General features: G+C 49.8%; 1 protein-coding gene across 1 annotated transcript in view; it reads left to right on the forward strand.

The window, feature by feature from the left end:
- The window catches only part of LOC138765538 (tubby-related protein 1-like), a 30,623-nt gene extending 13,193 nt beyond the window's left edge, over positions 1 to 17,430 (forward strand). Inside the window, exons 7-10 of the mRNA XM_069942569.1 lie at positions 8,246 to 8,354; positions 11,875 to 11,973; positions 12,899 to 13,070; positions 17,054 to 17,430. Coding sequence (XP_069798670.1) covers positions 8,246 to 8,354; positions 11,875 to 11,973; positions 12,899 to 13,070; positions 17,054 to 17,187 — 514 coding nt within the window. The 3' untranslated portion in view covers positions 17,188 to 17,430. The remainder of the gene's footprint in view (positions 1 to 8,245; positions 8,355 to 11,874; positions 11,974 to 12,898; positions 13,071 to 17,053) is intronic.
- Positions 17,431 to 19,297: the final 1,867 nt, after the last annotated feature.

The following is a 19,297-nucleotide window of genomic DNA, read 5'->3' on the forward strand; positions in this document are numbered from 1 at the left end:
TCTGCCAGAGTATCTGAAGGCTCCTTGGTATGAATATTTAATTTTCCAATTTCAGTTATGCACAGCCCAAGTGTTTCTCTCCCACTGCTGCCAGTCTACCCAGGGTGTGTCTCACTTTATTCACCTTTTCCATCTCTCCTCCACTCCCCTTATTACCAAGACTCATCACCCTTCCTCACCTAATTCCATCTGTCAGTCACCCAAAAACCTATCCATCTGTAGCTCACCTTCCCTCTCCCCTCCACACCTGGCTCCATCTGCCCATCAACCTCCCGCTTCTAGTTCCACCGATCATCTACCTTCCTCTGTCTCAGTCCTCCCCCCTCAGTCTGACATACTTCCTATCGTCCCCATGCACTCTCAGTCACAATGCAGTATCTCGACCTGAAACATCAATCATCCCTTTGCCTCCACGGATGCTGCTTGACTATTGGGTTCCAGCAGTTTATTGTGAAGCTCTAAAGTCTGCATTTGCTGCGATTGTAGTAAAATCACAGAAACGTTGGAGGGTCTTAGCCAGTCTTGCAGGGTCCACAGGAGGTTTAAAAAAATATATATATTACTGATGTTTCGGGCCTGAGTCCTTCCTCAAGCTATGAGTGAGGAAAAACACAGGCCCAAAACATCAGTAATATATCTTTACTTCCCATGGACGCTGCCAGACTGGCTGAGACCCTCCTGCATTTCTGTGTCCAGCAGTTTACTACCTGCTTCCAGATGCTGGGTACTGGAATATAAAGTAGTTGCATGGAAGTTGGCTAGTAGTGAAGGTGGCAGGTGGAATTCTATTACAGACTGTGCCCTTTACCCTGAAAATCTGAACCACAAACAGGAAACAGGCTAAATGATTATAAAATGAAAGACCACTGGTATTTAACACATTATTTTCCAACCAGTTGATGCACAATGTGATTTCATCAAAGAGACTTTTCAGCTTTATTCAAAGAAAGAAACTTCATAGAAACGGTCCATTTTCCAAGATTCCTTTATGGATATGTAATAATACTGAAAATGTAATATTACACAAAATTATCTTTCACTTCCGTAATGCAGACACAGAGTTGCAATTAGTATTGCCCAATGCCCCTTATAGTAAAGAAAGAGAAGCAAAGGAGAGTTCTTTCAACGACACTGAATTTCTGTGGATTTCCCTCCAGTGCTCCCGCAGTCTCTGGAGCCGCACAGACCCCTGTACGATCGATTGGCAAGCTCCAGATTCAAAACTCTGATATGATCAGGAAGCTTTCGGCACCTGAGGCCCTTCAGGAGACTTTCTTGCCCTCAGCACTCTCTCGAATCCCAGTACTGATACCTGTTTCCCATGAGCCACTCTCTTGCAGCCCGCAGACTGTATGGCTCCTTCAGCCGCCGAAACCCTCACTGGCCCGCTGCCATGGTCACAGCCCTGTATAGTCGTCTCCTATGCTACATCTCGATGGAGGATTTTCTGGTGCATTAAGCCAATTCACTTTTCCTGGAGGAGAAGCCCAGTACCTCTTCAGTGGATTGCAGTATGGTAGTCTTCAACTGATCCCAGAGGGTTTCAGGGGACGGGTCCGTGAGGCGGGTTGCATCGTCGAGCTTTGCTTTGAGGTTTGCCTGGAAGTTTCCTCTTGCTTCGTCTGACTGCAGGTTTCCAACATTGAACCTCTTTCTGGAGGCTTTATTGTTCCTGGGCTTTGGCTTGAAGTGAAGGTTGAGCTTGCAGCGAACCAGCCGGTGGTCAGTGTGGCATTCCGCGCTAGGCATGACCCTGGTGTGGAGCACACCTCGTTTGTCACTTTCTCGCACCAGGATGTAGTCCAGGAGGTGCCAGTGTTTGGATCGGGGATGCATCCAGGTGGTCTTAAGGCTGTCCCTCTGCTGAAAAAGGGTGTTTGTAATGACAAGCCGCTGTTCTGCGCAGAGCTCCAACAGGAGGCGCCCATTGTCGTTGCACTTGCCGACGCCATGCTTGCCCAGGATTCCTGGCCAGGTTTCTGAGTCTTTGCCGACACGAGCGTTGAAGTCGCCCAGGATGACAACCTTGTCGGCTGTAGGGGTGCGTTGGATGAGGTTGCGCAGGTCGGTCCTTTTCTGCTGGTTCCGCCTGGAGGGTTGGAGCATAGACACTGATGAGGGTGATGTGACGCTTGTTTTGAAGGGGGAGTCGCATGGACATGATTCGGTCCGAGAGGCCTGTCGGAAGGTTTTCGAGTTTGGAGGCAATGAAGCTCTTGACCATGAAGCCTACACCAGATAGGCGTCGTTCATCCGAAGGCTTGCCAGACCAGTAGAGTGTGTAGCCCGCGCCGCGTTCTTGGAGGCTGCCTACATCTGCCAGGCGGACTTCACTGAGAGCGGCTATGTCAATGTCAAGTCTGAGGAGTTCATGTGCAATGAGGGCAGACCGACGTTCAGGTCGGTGGCTGTCAGCCTTGTCTAGCATGGTTCTGATGTTCCAGCATGCTAGCTTGAGTTTGTGAGCATCTTTTGAGGGGGAGGACGTGGAGGGGGAGGACGTGGAGGGGGAGGACGTGGAGGGGGAGGACGTGGAGGGGGAGGACGTGGAGGGGGAGGACGTGGAGGGGGAGGACGTGGAGGGGGAGGACGTGGAGGGGGAGGACGTGGAGGGGGAGGACGTGGAGGGGGAGGACGTGGAGGGGGAGGACGTGGAGGGGGAGGACGTGGAGGGGGAGGACGTGGAGGGGGAGGACGTGGAGGGGGAGGACGTGGAGGGGGAGGACGTGGAGGGGGAGGACGTGGAGGGGGAGGACGTGGAGGGGGAGGACGTGGAGGGGGAGGACGTGGAGGGGGAGGACGTGGAGGGGGAGGACGTGGAGGGGGAGGACGTGGAGGGGGAGGACGTGGAGGGGGAGGACGTGGAGGGGGAGGACGTGGAGGGGGAGGACGTGGAGGGGGAGGACGTGGAGGGGGAGGACGTGGAGGGGGAGGACGTGGAGGGGGAGGACGTGGAGGGGGAGGACGTGGAGGGGGAGGACGTGGAGGGGGAGGACGTGGAGGGGGAGGACGTGGAGGGGGAGGACGTGGAGGGGGAGGACGTGGAGGGGGAGGACGTGGAGGGGGAGGACGTGGAGGGGGAGGACGTGGAGGGGGAGGACGTGGAGGGGGAGGACGTGGAGGGGGAGGACGTGGAGGGGGAGGACGTGGAGGGGGAGGACGTGGAGGGGGAGGACGTGGAGGGGGAGGACGTGGAGGGGGAGGACGTGGAGGGGGAGGACGTGGAGGGGGAGGACGTGGAGGGGGAGGACGTGGAGGGGGAGGACGTGGAGGGGGAGGACGTGGAGGGGGAGGACGTGGAGGGGGAGGACGTGGAGGGGGAGGACGTGGAGGGGGAGGACGTGGAGGGGGAGGACGTGGAGGGGGAGGACGTGGAGGGGGAGGACGTGGAGGGGGAGGACGTGGAGGGGGAGGACGTGGAGGGGGAGGACGTGGAGGGGGAGGACGTGGAGGGGGAGGACGTGGAGGGGGAGGACGTGGAGGGGGAGGACGTGGAGGGGGAGGACGTGGAGGGGGAGGACGTGGAGGGGGAGGACGTGGAGGGGGAGGACGTGGAGGGGGAGGACGTGGAGGGGGAGGACGTGGAGGGGGAGGACGTGGAGGGGGAGGACGTGGAGGGGGGAGGACGTGGAGGGGGAGGACGTGGAGGGGGAGGACGTGGAGGGGGAGGACGTGGAGGGGGAGGACGTGGAGGGGGAGGACGTGGAGGGGGAGGACGTGGAGGGGGAGGACGTGGAGGGGGAGGACGTGGAGGGGGAGGACGTGGAGGGGGAGGACGTGGAGGGGGAGGACGTGGAGGGGGAGGACGTGGAGGGGGAGGACGTGGAGGGGGAGGACGTGGAGGGGGAGGACGTGGAGGGGGAGGACGTGGAGGGGGAGGACGTGGAGGGGGAGGACGTGGAGGGGGAGGACGTGGAGGGGGAGGACGTGGAGGGGGAGGACGTGGAGGGGGAGGACGTGGAGGGGGAGGACGTGGAGGGGGAGGACGTGGAGGGGGAGGACGTGGAGGGGGAGGACGTGGAGGGGGAGGACGTGGAGGGGGAGGACGTGGAGGGGGAGGACGTGGAGGGGGAGGACGTGGAGGGGGAGGACGTGGAGGGGGAGGACGTGGAGGGGGAGGACGTGGAGGGGGAGGACGTGGAGGGGGAGGACGTGGAGGGGGAGGACGTGGAGGGGGAGGACGTGGAGGGGGAGGACGTGGAGGGGGAGGACGTGGAGGGGGAGGACGTGGAGGGGGAGGACGTGGAGGGGGAGGACGTGGAGGGGGAGGACGTGGAGGGGGAGGACGTGGAGGGGGAGGACGTGGAGGGGGAGGACGTGGAGGGGGAGGACGTGGAGGGGGAGGACGTGGAGGGGGAGGACGTGGAGGGGGAGGACGTGGAGGGGGAGGACGTGGAGGGGGAGGACGTGGAGGGGGAGGACGTGGAGGGGGAGGACGTGGAGGGGGAGGACGTGGAGGGGGAGGACGTGGACCTGTCCTCGGGCCTGCGCAAAGGAGCTTTTAGGTGGAGTGCAGTGCGCGCAGTACTGGCCCCACCCTTTACACCCATGGTTGGTTTGACGAAAACAGCCAGGAAATCCAGGAGCTGCTGGCAAAGAAGCGAGCTGCCCACCAGGCTCACCTTACAAAGCCGTCCTGTCCAGAGAAGAAACAAGCCTTCCGTCGCGCATGCAGCCATCTTCAGCGCAAACTCCGGGAGATCCAAAATGAGTGGTGGACTAGCCTCGCCAAACGAACCCAGCTCAGTGCGGACATTGGCAACTTCAGGGGTTTCTACGAGGCTCTAAAGGCTGTGTACGGCCCCTCACCCCAAGTCCAAAGCCCGCTGCGCAGCTCAGACGGCAAAGTCCTCCTCAGCGACAAGATCTCCATCCTCAACCGATGGTCAGAACACTTCCAATCTCTTTTCAGTGCCAACCGCTCAGTCCAAGATTCCGCCCTGCTCCAGCTCCCTCAACAGCCCCTAAGGCTAGAGCTGGATGAGGTTCCCACCCTGGATGAGACATATAAGGCAATCAAACAACTGAAAAGTGGCAAAGCAGCAGGTATGGATGGAATCCCCCCAGAAGTCTGGAAGGCTGGCGGCAAAACTCTGCATGCCAAACTGCATGAGTTTTTCAAGCTTTGTTGGGACCAAGGTAAACTGCCTCAGGATCTTCGTGATGCCACCATCATCACCCTGTACAAAAACAAAGGCGAGAAATCAGACTGCTCAAACTACAGGGGAATCACGTTGCTCTCCATTGCAGGCAAAATCTTCGCTAGGATTCTACTAAATTGAATAATACCTAGTGTCGCCGAGAATATTCTCCCAGAATCACAGTGCGGCTTTCACGCAAACAGAGGAACTACTGACATGCTCTTTGCCCTCAGACAGCTCCAAGAAAAATGCAGAGAACAAAACAAAGGACTCTACATCACCTTTGTTGACCTCAGCAAAGCCTTCGACACCGTGAGCAGGAAAGGGCTTTGGCAAATACTAGAGCGCATCGGATGTCCCCCAAAGTTCAACATGATTATCCAACTGCACGAAAACCAACAAGGTCGGGTCAGATACAGCAATGAGCTCTCTGAACCCTTCTCCATTAACAATGGCGTGAAGCAAGGCTGTGTTCTCGCACCAACCCTCTTTTCAATCTTCTTCAGCATGTTGCTGAACCAAGCCATGAAAGACCCCAACAATGAAGACGCTGTTTACATCCGGTACCGCACGGATGGCAGTCTCTTCAATCTGAGACGCCTGCAAGCTCACACCAAGACACAAGAGAAACTTGTCCGTGAACTACTCTTTGCAGTCGACGCCGCTTTAGTTGCCCATTCAGAGCCAGCTCTTCAGCGCTTGATGTCCTGCTTTGCGGAAACTGCCAAAATGTTTGGCCTGGAAGTCAGCCTGAAGAAAACTGAGGTCCTCCATCAGCCAGCTCCCCACCATGATTACCAGCCCCCCCACATCTCCATCGGGCACACAAAACTCAAAACGGTCAACCAGTTTACATATCTCGGCTGCACCATTTCATCAGATGCAAGGATCGACAATGAGATAGACAACAGACTCGCCAAGGCAAATAGCGCCTTTGGAAGACTACACAAAAGAGTCTGGAGAAACAACCAACTGAAAAACCTCACAAAGATAAGCGTATACAGAGCCGTTGTCATACCCACACTCCTGTTCGGCTCCGAATCATGGGTCCTCTACCGGCACCACCTACGGCTCCTAGAACGCTTCCACCAGCGTTGTCTCCGCTCCATCCTCAACATCCATTGGAGCGCTTACATCCCTAACGTCGAAGTACTCGAGATGGCAGAGGTCGACAGCATCGAGTCCACGCTGCTGAAGATCCAGCTGCGCTGGATGGGTCACGTCTCCAGAATGGAGGACCATCGCCTTCCCAAGATCGTGTTATATGACGAGCTCTCCACTGGCCACCGTGAGAGAGGTGCACCAAAGAAAAGGTACAAGCACTGCCTAAAGAAATCTCTTGGTGCCTGCCACATTGACCACCGCCAGTGGGCTGATAACGCCTCAAACCGTGCATCTTGGCGCCTCACAGTTTGGCGGGCAGCAACCTCCTTTGAAGAAGACCGCAGAGCCCACCTCACTGACAAAAGGCAAAGGAGGAAAAACCCAACACCCAACCCCAACCCACCAATTTTCCCCTGCAACCGCTGCAATCGTGTCTGCCTGTCCCGCATCGGACTTGTCAGCCACAAACGAGCCTGCAGCTGACGTGGACTTTTTACCCCCTCCATAAATCTTCGTCCGCGAAGCCAAGCCAAAGAAGCCAATTCACTGATTCCCCGTAGTCTGCAACCCCTTGTGGCTGCTGTGGAACGTAGGCACTGCCCTCTTGGGCAAAGATCCTGCAGTTGCAGGATAATTACAAATGCTGTTGGCTCCTTTCACCAGCTATTTAAAGCCTGTAGGGTGCCATGAACATTAAGAACAGGCACTTGGACCCTGCAGAGCAGTGCTGTTCTCAGCTCCCCGCTCTCATGGATCTGCACCAGCGGTAGCACTGCCATTTCACCAGTTTCAACAAGACCATCTGAATCTGCACCGTCCTTTAAGCAGTCATTTATACACTACTCTGACTCTAAATTATTTTCTCCCCATATTCCCACTTTATAACCACTCATTTGCACACTCGCGGGGGGGGGGGTGGGGGGCGAAATTTACACTTGCCAATTAATCTGCCTCCTCCATTTGGGACGTAGCAGGAAGCTGGAGCATCCAGAGGAAACTCACACAGCCCCATGGCGAGCGTGCAAGCTCTACACCGACAGTATTTGAGCGCCAGGTTGAATCCAGGTCACTGGAACTCCCCACTGAGCTCCTTCCAGAAAAATCTTGTTACTTTCTGGAAAGCGTCACAATGATATAATAAGGTCAGCATGACCTTTTGCAAACAGTGAGCTGCTGGAGGGACTCGGTTGGTCAGGCAGCCTCCATGGGTAGAGTTGGTCAGACCATGTTTCAGTTGGGAACACATTGACTGACCATTTCTATCCATGGATATGCGGCCTGACCTTCTGAGTTCCCCCACCAACTTGATGCTTGTTCAAGATTCCAGCATTTGCAGCTTTTGTGTTTCTCATGATGGTCTTCTGGGCTAGTTTGAACTGTCTAAGGTAGGTTAATTTTTTTTAAATTAAATTTAGAGATACAGTACTGTAACAAAGCCGATGCCTCCCAAAAACACCAGTTAACCTACAAACCCCATACGATTTTGGAAGGTGGGAGGAAACTGGAGCATCTGGATGAAACCTACGCAGATGAGGGTAGAACATACACACTCCTTACCCATAGTGCTAGATTCAAACCCTGGTGTAATAGCATTGCACTAACCACAGCTCTAACTGTGCCACCCCAAAAGTTGGAGGTGACTTCTGCAGAATTTTTTCTCCACAACTTTTCAAAATTTATTTTTAAATTCCTTTATTTTGCCCCTTCAGCAGGTCCTGAAAATTTTTAGCTCCATGTGCCTTCTGCATTATTCCACCTCCGTGTACCTTTCCTGCCTTAACTGCCTGTATCTTGATTCTCTTACTATCCTCCCTACTGGTTGAGATTGGGTGGGAAACCGCACATCATGATACTGTATGAGACAGCTCGGATGGCCAGGGATGACCTCCTGGACTCTTCTCCTCTCTTGCTCCTTTGGAGATAAGCATTAATTATCATTCCCCCCCACCCCCAACCCTGGTCAACATCAAGTTTATTTTGTTCTATTTGGACTTTCCTAGGTCAAACCTGATGGGAACCAAGTTCACGGTGTTCAACAACGGAGTTAATCCTGATCGGGGAAGGGCTGACCGTTCCAACATCCGTCAGGAGCTCTGTGCTGTCACTTACGTAAGTACCTGTGTCCAAGCAATCAGCTCGTCCCAGCTCATCACTGTACCCAACATCTGCTTTCTGTCATGTTGGAAGTAAAGAAGGAGTTGTACTTATTCTGAGCCTTTCATAACATCAGGACTTCCAAATAAACAAAAACTACAAAAAAGAAAATGCATTTTGAAACTTAATCATTGCTGCAAAGTATGTATGTCTAAATTATGTCGTTGACTCCTCGAGGCGAGGTGTCTCTAAAGCTTACACCAATTCAGTCCCACGCAACTGGGACTTGGGAGGAAACCATGGAACCCAAAGGAAATCCACTCACTCACATGGAGAGCATGCAAAAACACCATCCCCCTGCTCAGATGAAATTTGGTGCATTGTATCACCATTCATTCTTTCAATCTATTAACCCAATGATTAGGACAACTGAACCCCAAATCTACTATTATAAGGGCTCTCTTCTATCTCAACCTACTTTCCCTCTCAGCCTCTTCAGTAATGGGGCCAAATGTGAGGGTATCATCCTCGATGAGAGATGGGTTTCAAGTACCACATTGAAGACTCTGTGATGACTGCCAGATCTCTCATTGGCTGGCCCCGATGTCCACAGTCTGATCATTTCTGACTCCTAGCCACAGCTTAACAATTCCTGGTCTTCATTGTTGCATCCTTTGAGAAGGAGGGTTCCTGCGCTGGACAGATTACCCTGAAGGATATTTCGAATATGACAGGGAGATGCTGCTTCCAGGCAACCAGATATCAATACCGGTGCAGAAACCGGCACAACTATGAACATCACGAGTGGACAGAGCAGGAAACACCTGTTGGTCCATTCAACCTGCCGCATATGCAAACCATTCCCAAATTCTTTAGTTTTCTCCTGGGTTGTACAGAAATGACAGATTTTTTTTTAAAAACAAGCCAATTCGCAAAATTAAAAATTGGACATTTTCTTTCCTTTCTGACTACATCCTCCATCGAGTTTCTTGAAGTAATTCAGCTGCCTATAAGCAAGTGCTATAGTTCAGAATCTGAGACTCCTTTGCTCTGTATTAATTGATCACTTCCTGTATCCTGCACTATGTATTTGGTGCCAAGTTGGACTACTTGTAAACAAACTTTCTCATTCTACCTTGGTACATGTGGCAATAAACTTGATCTTGAACCAAATAGGGCTTTATAGTCCATGTTATAAGCATGAGAGGTTTAGGCCATAGCCGACACAATGGTTGTGCCTGTCGGAAATCAGTCACATCAGCCTTCCTTCTATTGTAAGGTCATTCGCAGATTATTGCACAAGGTTCAACTCTATTCACAACACTTGAGGAAATGAAATGCCCATGACCCCATGCAGTGGAACCAAAAATCGGTGACATTCATGCCACACAAAAGGCAGGCAGTGACATTCATCCTACTAAAGGAGAATCTAATATTCATCGTCATCGACTTTTCCAGCACAGAAGCAGGCCCTTTGGCACAACTTGTCCATGCTGACCAAAACAAGCCCTGTTTGCTTGGGTTTGGCCCTTTTCCCTTCCATGTACCTGTGTAAATGTCTTTACAACAACATTGTAATCGTACCTGTTTCTACCACTGGCTTGGCAACTCATTGCACATACCCACCACCCTCTGTATTCCATGGCTGTACCATTGCTGCCCAACTCTGCAATCCTGTCTATATTCTTCTATAATCTACGGCAATCTTCAACACTATCCACAACTTCACCTACAAATCAATTCGACTAGCATATCAGTGCAATGGCAACAAGAAGCTGGGTGGCTTTTGGCAAGTGTCTGACTTCCTGACTCTCTGACAGCATGCCAACACTTTCAAGGCTTGTGAGGAGTGTGATGTAAAATTGTTCACCTGCAGCTCCAGAAACATTGTTTGCCAATTACCCAGATCAAATCACTCCATCTGACTCTGCCCCTCCATTCATCACACTGAACATTTAATCCCTCCATCATCAAAGCTGCAGTGTGCCAGCTCTGGTGTATACATTAGCTGCTCTGACAACACCTCCCAAAACCACCAAGGTCAAGAGCAGCTTGGAAACATCATCACTTCCAGGTAACCTTGGCTATGTGATGTCAAAATTGACTTGCTGTGGAAAGCAGACAGTAGTAGTAGATGGAAAGTATTCTGACTGGAAGTCAGTGACTAGTGGAGCTCAGTAGGGATCTGGTCTGGGACCCCCTGCTCTTTGTGATTTTTATAAATGACCTAGATGAAGAAGGATGGGTTCGTATGTTTGCGGATAATACGAGGAGGAGATGTGGATAGCGTTGAAGGTTGTCGTCGGTTACAGAAGGATACAGACAGGATGCAGAGTTGGGCAGAAAAGTGGCAGATGGCGTTCAATCCAGGTAAGTGTGAGGTGATGAATTTTGGAAGGTTAAATCTGAAGGCTGAGTACAGGGTTAATGGCCAGATACTTAACAGTGTGGAGGAACAGAGGGAGTCCAAATCCATACATCTCTCAAGGTTTTCATGCAAGTTGATAGGATAGTTAAAAAGAGCTTCATAAGTTGGGAGATTGAGTTCTGGAGTCGAGAAATCATGTTGCAAATCTACAGATCTCTGGTTGAGACAGCACTTGGAATATTGTGTTCCGTTCTGGTCACCTCATTATAGGAAGGATGTGGAAACAATGGAGAGGGTACAGAGGAGATTTACCATGATGTTTCCTGGATTGGAAAATAGGTCTCATGAGGCAAGGTTAGCAGAGCTGGGACTTTTCTCTCTGGTGAAGAAGGATGGGAGGTGACAATAGAGATCTACAAAATTCTGAGAGGCATAGATAAGGTAGACAGCCACTACCTTTTTTCCCAGGGCAGGAATAGCAAACACCAGAGGACATCTGTACAAAGTGAAGGTTTAAGGGAGACATCAGGGATAAGTTTTTTATACAGAGATCGGTGCCTGGAATGCTTTACCAGGAGTGGTGGTAGAGGCTGGAACATTAGGGGCATTAAGAAACTCAGAAAGGCACATGGATGGAAGAAAAATGGTAGGAAGAGTTTCCTTTTTTTTTTGATAGGAATATATAGATCGACACAACATTGAGGCTGAAGGGCCTCTACTGTGCTGTAGCATTCTATGTTCTACTTTGTGTTTAACACCTCCTGACTTGGCAACTCATCCCACATCATTGTTGGGTCCACAGTGATGAAATTCTGTCCAAGGGTGGTCTCTCTTCTGAAGGAGTGTAGCAGTTCAGAAACAAAAAGGTATTTCAGGATTCATAATACGGTTATAATAACATCTTAACTCTTAGACACAGCACATTCATTTCATTACATTGTCAACCAATACCACAGCAGTTAAATAAGAACGTTTCTCGATACTGCGGTCAAGTGCAATACAAAATCATGTTCGACAAACTCAGTAGGTTACGCAGCGTCCAGAGTAACCAACATTTCGGACCTGGGCCCTTTCAGGACGGCAGTAATTGTTGTCCATGTTAGTAACTCCATTGTCTGATTAATGGTTCTCAAGAAAAGCTGAACCATTCCAATCAATTCACTGCAGGAGACCAACGTGCTTGGATTCCGAGGCCCGAGGAGGATGACAGTCATTATCCCAGCCATGGATGAGGAGCAGCATCGCATCCCGTTCCGCCCCCGTAATGTGAGTTGAATTCAAGCATTAATAATGTTGGTTCTTTCGATGTTCAACAAAAAGGTTTCACTTGTCCCTCAACTAGAAACTGCTCCAAGATATGATAAAAGCAGAGAATGCTGGAAATGCCCAACACGTCAGAACAGATAAAGGATCTTTCACCTGAAACATTAACTCTGTTCCTCTCTCTACAGATCCTACTGGTCTTGTTGAGCATTTCCAGCAAGTTCTGTTTTTATTGTGGATTTTAACCATCTGCAGCATTTTGACTTGAATTTACTTTTGATGTGAGATGGGTCACTGGAAATTACCTCCCTCTGAAAGCAACTAACCTCCCCTTGACTTCCCCACAGAGTCACTTCCGATGATGTCAGAGCAATTACCCATTGCCCAATCCCCAGTGTAAATCATCCCACACGTAGAGTAGGCTCCTATCTCACCCCTGCATGCTCTCCCTATCCCTGAGCAAACTCACCTATCCAACCCCGAGTAAATACCTCTCACCATTGCCAGGTAAATTACCCCATTACTTGAATAATCCAGCTCACCACCTTGGTTTGAGAAACCAATCAAACCCAGGCCATTACCCTAAAATAATTGAGTAAATTATTTGACACCTGCCCTAATCCTGTACCCATCAGAGTAACATTTCATACCTCACCTTCCTACACCAGTAAGTCACCTCAACTCATTGTCAACACTCTCGTGATATGGGCACTACCATTTCAAGGGAGTGAACTATGCCCATTCCCAGAGGACGTAACTGCCGTCTGAAAGAAACTATAAATGTTGGGATCAATCGTTGAAGGAGCCATAAAGCATTGGTTCTGGCACTGGGTCTATCCCATAAAGCTCTGTCTCAGGGTAGAGAATGCTTGGAGAGGATGGCGTGGGATGCACTCCACTGATTGGGCAAATGTGGGCCTCTTTTTAGGATAAAGACGGCCTCCTCACGAGATGGCAATGCAACAACACTGAGAACTTGATTGAACTGCACAACAAGACCCCAGTGTGGAATGATGAGACACAATCCTACATGCTGAACTTCCATGGGAGAGTGACTCATGCCTCAGTGAAGAATTTCCAGATTGTCCACGAGAATGATGGTGGGTTGCATCCCTGTTCTGTGGAACTGAATGCTGGAATGTGTTGGAACTTTGTTTAAAACCCTCTCAGGAACCAATTGCCTCATTCTTGTGTTTCTGTATTTTCCCTCTTTGTTTTTGTTCTCCATGACCAATTCCTCTCTCCCACCTTAATTTCCGAGCACCATTTCCTGTAAGCTTGCACTATCTAAAATAGTCTTCCAACTCCCCTATCTCCAAATAACTTTCCCCGTGACCTTTTCTGCATGACCACGTACCATTCCCTGCATTCTTCTCCCCATCTCCATGCACTGCCCTGCCATCCTACACATCCCCTTCGCTGTCTCCATGAACCACTCGCCATGTATTTTCCTCCATCTCCGTTCCCCACATGCTGCCATCTCCATTTACCATTCCTCATGAGGCTTTCCCCTCCATGTACTGTCCCACACATCCTCTTAAACCAGTCCCCACATCTATGGACATAATGCCCTCTGCTCCTTCACCTACTTCATAGACTGCGACTGAATGGAGCTTAGAAATGACCTGCTGTTTTCTATCTATTAATCAATCCTCTACCTGTACTAACATGCCACAGAGTCACCCCAGTGTTTGATCCTGACTTCCGGTGTTGTCCATCTGAAGTTTGCACATTCCCTGTCTAGATGTCCCCATGTGTTTCAGTTTCCCTTCACATCCTAAAAACCTGATGATGAGTTCATTCTCACCAGAGCTTCCCACACTGACTTACACCACATGGATCCCAACATAAACTGTGGTCCCGATTTCGCTGCTGGATCCCACTTACTCATCTCCCCTACTACTTCTTACCCTTCCCAATCCCCTACACCTTCCCCTACTCTACCCCATCTCCCCCTCAGAGCTCCCCTCTTCTTCCCAACCCCATAACCCTCTGACTCTCATCTCCCTCTTTCTCATTAACCCCACCCTCCTCCTCCCCCTCTGACCTCCCCCACCCCCACATCCCCTCTCTGACCTCCCTAACCCTCACCCTCCATGTTCCGACATTCCCAACCCTCCACCTTCCCTCTCTGACCTCCCCTACTTCCTTCTCTACCTTCTGACCTCCCTAACCATTCACCTCCTCCCAGCACACCCTCTGACCTTCCCCTGAGATGAAGCACTTGGTTCTCTTCATCGCCCCCCCTCTGCCCATACCTTAATGAGTTCCGTGGACCCCACAATGCCAAACCCTTCTTCCGTCACCTCTGTCTCCAGGCCTACCTCTGTGACTCTGGCTCTCCATCACCCATACAAGACCCCTTCTCTTGCTTTAAGCCTCTTCCTCCTCTTGGACACCTCATCCTGGCCAGCTGCCCACTCTGGGTCCTTTTATTTCCAATTGCTGATGCCACATCAACCGTCTCAACTTCACCACTCCCCTCTCATATTCTAATCTTACTTCCTCTGAACACTCTGCCTTCCACAACAATACCAACCTCAGCATCAAACCTGCAGACAAGGGTGGTGCTGTTGTTCTGGCGCACTGACCTCTATCTTGCTGAGGCCAGACGGAAACTCTCAGACATGTCTTACTTTCCCCTTCCACAGGATCTCACTATTGCTCATCAAGCCACCAACACCATCTCCAACCTCATCGCCTTTGGTCACCTCCCTCCCACGCTGCCAACCTCATTGTCTCCCTTTCCCACACTGCTCCTTTCTACCCTTTACCCAAGATACACAAACCCAACCATCCAGTAGACCAATTGTTTCCACTTGCTCTTACCCCACTGAACTAGTTTTGTTTTACCTTGACTCTATCTTCTCTCCCCGGTCCAATCCCTCCCCAACTACATCGCGATACCCCCCCATCTCCTCAATGACTTCAAATTCCCTGAACCGAACCACTTCATCTTCATGATGGATGTACAATCCCTTTATACCTTCATTCACCCATATAGAAGGTCTTAAAAAACTTAAGTTCTTTCTGGACCAGACACCCTCCACCACCACCCTCCTCCACCTGGCAGAACTTGTCATTACTCTAAACTTCTCCATTAACTCATCTCACTTCCTCCAAATCAAAGGAATAGCCATGGGTTCCCTTATGGGTCCCAGCTATGCCTGCCTCTTTATGGACTTTGTGGATCAATCCATGCTGCAAGCCTACACAGGCAAGGTCCCTCAACTCTTCCTCCATTATATTGATGACTACGTCAAGGCTGCCTCATGCACCCGTGATGAGCTTGTCAACTTTATTCACTTCGCAGTCAACTTTCACCCCAATCTCAAACTCACTTGGTCCATCGGTGACAACACTCTCCCCTTTCTGGATATCTCTATCTCCATCTTGGGACAAAATCTTTCCACCAACATATATTACAAACCCAATATCTCACAACTACCTCAACTACACTTCCTCACACCCTGTTCCCTGCAAGGATTCTATCCCCTTCTCTTAATTTCTCCCTCTCTGCTGCATCAGCTCACGAAATGTGGTCTTCCAGTCCAAATCTTCTGAAATGTCTGCCTTCTTCCTCAATCGTGGGTTCTTCTCCACCAACATCAACTCAGCCCTTACCCACATTTCTTCCATTTCCTGGTCATTTGCCCTGGCCCCTCCGTTCCCAGACACAACATACACAGGAATCCCCTTGTCCTCACCTACCACCCCATCAGCCTTCGCATCCAACGTATTAACCTCCAGAATTTCCGGCATTTACAACAGGATCCCACTATCAGACACATCTTCCTCCCTCCTCTCTCTCTGCCTTCTGTAGGGACCACTTCCTCCATGACTCCCTCATGCACTCATCCCTCCCATCAATCACCCCCCCAACACCTTCCCCTGTGGACAGAAGAGGTGACACACGTGCCCACTCCTCCTCCATCACCTCAGTCTGGGGCCCCAAACAGGCCCTACAAGCAAAGGTTTGATTTGTTTCATCCAGTGTTCTCTTTGTGGCCTTTTCTACATCAGAAAGACTGGGCACAGGCTGGGAGATCACTTCATTGAGCAACTTCGCTCTGTCCGGCGCAGGCTGGGAGATCACTTCACTGAGCATCTTCGCTCTGTCTGGCGCAGGCTGGGAGATCACTTCACTGAGCGTCTTCGCTCTGTCTAGCCCAGGCTGGGAGATCATTTCACTGAGCATCTTCGCTCTGTCCGGCACAGGCTGGGAGATCACTTCACTGAGTGTCTTCGCTCTGTCCGGCGCAGGCTGGGAGATCACTTCACTGAGCATCTTCACTCTGTCCGGCGCAGGCTGGGAGATCACTTCACTGAGCATCTTTTCTCTGTCCACACCAGTGAATAGAGACCTTCCAGTGGCCAACCACTTCAGTTTTGTGTCACACCCCTATAGTCACATGTCTGTCCATGGCCTCGTGAACTATCCCACAAAGACCATGAGTATATTGGAGGAACAACAGCTGCTTTTCTGTTAGGGCACTCTCCAGCCGGATGGCATTAATATCGACTTTTCCAGTTTCTGCTAACCAGCTCTCCTTAACCCTTCCTTTCCCCCGTCAGCTCTCCACCCCCCTTTCCCCTCTATTCACTTAGCCATCCCTCCTCCCCTTACTTACTGCTGTTCCCTCCCTCCTTTCTCTGCCTAATACCTCCTGCCTTTGCAACCACACCTTTCTCCTTACCCTTTTGTATCTGACACCTGCCGACATTTTTGCATACATCCATGAAGGGCTTAAGCCCAAAACGTCAATTATGTATTTTTAATCTTTGCTCTATAAAGGGCATTTTTGACCTGCTGAGTTTCTCCAGCAATCTGTTTTTACAATGAATCAAACAAACCTTTTTTTAGTGGCCATGTGACTTTTATTAATCTGTGCAGTTCATGGAACTATAAAGGAAATCGACATCCAGTTCCTGCAAACCTCTTAGAAGGTGTGCTACCCTGGGGAGAGGGAGGGAAAAGAGAAAAAGACAAGGATTTTTTTTTTGATTGCTTCTTAAGGAGACATTTTTATGGGCAAGGGACTGAATGAAGTGTCTAGCTGTGTCCTTTCTGCATCTCCTGCAGCCGACTACATTGTGATGCAGTTTGGGCGCGTGGCGGATGATGCTTTCACCATGGATTACAGCTACCCGATGTGTGCAGTCCAGGCATTTGCCATCGCTCTCTCCAGTTTCGACGGGAAACTTGCATGCGAATGACCATTGCTGTGCCAACCTGCGCAGAGCTTGAAACTGAAGTACGCTTTACTTAGCCTCCCAGACTAGTGTTAGACCAATGTACGTGGTCAGCATTTCTTGGCAGCCTTGTGCAGGTTTTCTCAAGCACATACCAAGGCTGTGGGAATGAGTACAACAGAAATGATTGACCCTGTGAAATGACCATTGGGTTGGGAATCAGCAAGACCAAAATAGACTCAATGAAAGGACTTTCAAATAGCAAACGTGTTTTATACTCTGATCAAGCTGAGATTAGAGAAATAGATGATATTTCTAGTTAGTAACACTAGGGGTTTTTTTGGGTCTATTTCTAATTTTACTATCTGTAAAAGGATGTAATAAAGATTTCTACGATTATGTCAGCCTCATGAATATTTTATGGGGAGGCAATCATTTTCTTATTTAGACGGCTGGAAATCTGAGAGGACGTCCAGCCTTGGACGAGACGATCAGTGTGTTCGTGGAGAGATTCTTCATGCGCTGCTGTGATACAGCAGCACTGCACAAGGGGCATCACTTTTCCACAGAGAACTGCTTATTCCAGGCCCTCTCCCATTCCTGGAAGGACTCACGGCACTTCTCTCCACAGTTGACCCAAGTATTTATTTCCAAAAGATTATCTTCTCATTTTAAACACAAGACAAATTGTTACTTTAAAGATCACTGACCTTCACTATTCCATGGAACAAGAATGTCCATTCAATTCCTTGGTGTTTAATACCAGGTTTCTGGCAATACACGTGATCCTTCCAAGCTATCTGAGTTTGCACTGCAAGATGGTTGCAATTTGGGGGATCTGATATGGGTAGGACATACACAGTCTATGGTAGGGCCTCAGTAGGCACTGAGGAACAGAGGGATTACAGCATGATATGGAAATATTGCCTTCATTAGGTGAGAAACAGAGCAGGGAGGTTATGGCACAACTTTATAGATAGTATTTGGACCAGTTAATATTTCAATGCATTAAATTCTGAGCATTGAGTCATGAGAGTTTATTGTCACATACGTAAGTATGATGTACAGATGCTCCGAAGTTCTCACTTGTTGCAGCCAAACAGGTACATGAGATACACAGACAAAAATAGTGTACATTAAATTTCCAAGATGGGAAAAGAGATACTAAACATACAGGTACTCCCCAGCATACATCTGTGTTCCGTTCTGGGTGACCAGTCATGTCTCGGAATGGACGTATGCCGGAATTGTCCTACATCCCTGTTATAGTTTGTCAAATATAACATGGCGGCCACCAGCCAGCTCTCGTGAGAGGCATCATTTTCCATAGATAGGCCCGATGTTCACTGTAATTGCATAAATTTTATATATTTTCTTTCCTTTCGGAGCTCTTGTAGTGATGTCAAGGAAACACGCTTTGACGGACCCAAAGGCATTTTTTAAAAAGAGGTGATTTGGAATGGCATAACGTGATTTGTAATGCATACGCAGATTGGCGTCGCTCGAGAGGGAGAAAGAGTGAAGAGGGAGATCTGTTCATGCATTCCAAATCACAACATAGGTTGCGAGGTAACGCTGCTGCCCTAAGTTATCCGGTGCCACGCCACTGACCCAGGATGAAATGATGGCAATGAATTTGGGCAACAAAATTTTGGAGATCTAGCATCAACAGGGGATCCGATATATCGAGAACTACTACGAAGAGAGACAGCTTATGTCCTTCGAACAGCTAAAAGGTAAATACGATTGGTCTTATGGGACCTTTCATTATTTTCTCCAGTTGAGATTGCTCCTGAGGAATAGGTAGGGTCCCTCAATGACCCCAACCCTAAATTTATTTCGAGAATGTACTCTGTACTCCAAGATGAAAGTCCAAAGCAGGGGCTACGCAGATCAAGGAAGTCGGACTTAGGCCTCACAATTCATGAGAGATGGTGGTCGGACTGGTGTAAAAACAGTGTGACAGCAGTGATTAATTCTAGATACAGATTGGTTCAATGCAACTTCTTGCACCAGCTCTGCCACCCACTGCAAAAGATCCATAGGGTGAAACCGGAGGTGTCGGTGTGGGGTTAGGAATGTTTGTTCATGCAACCTGTGGGCATAGGTCATAAGTCGTGGAGTACCTATAGAT

This window comes from Narcine bancroftii, chromosome 5 (assembly GCF_036971445.1).
Source record: "Narcine bancroftii isolate sNarBan1 chromosome 5, sNarBan1.hap1, whole genome shotgun sequence".
Lineage (NCBI taxonomy): Eukaryota > Metazoa > Chordata > Chondrichthyes > Torpediniformes > Narcinidae > Narcine > Narcine bancroftii.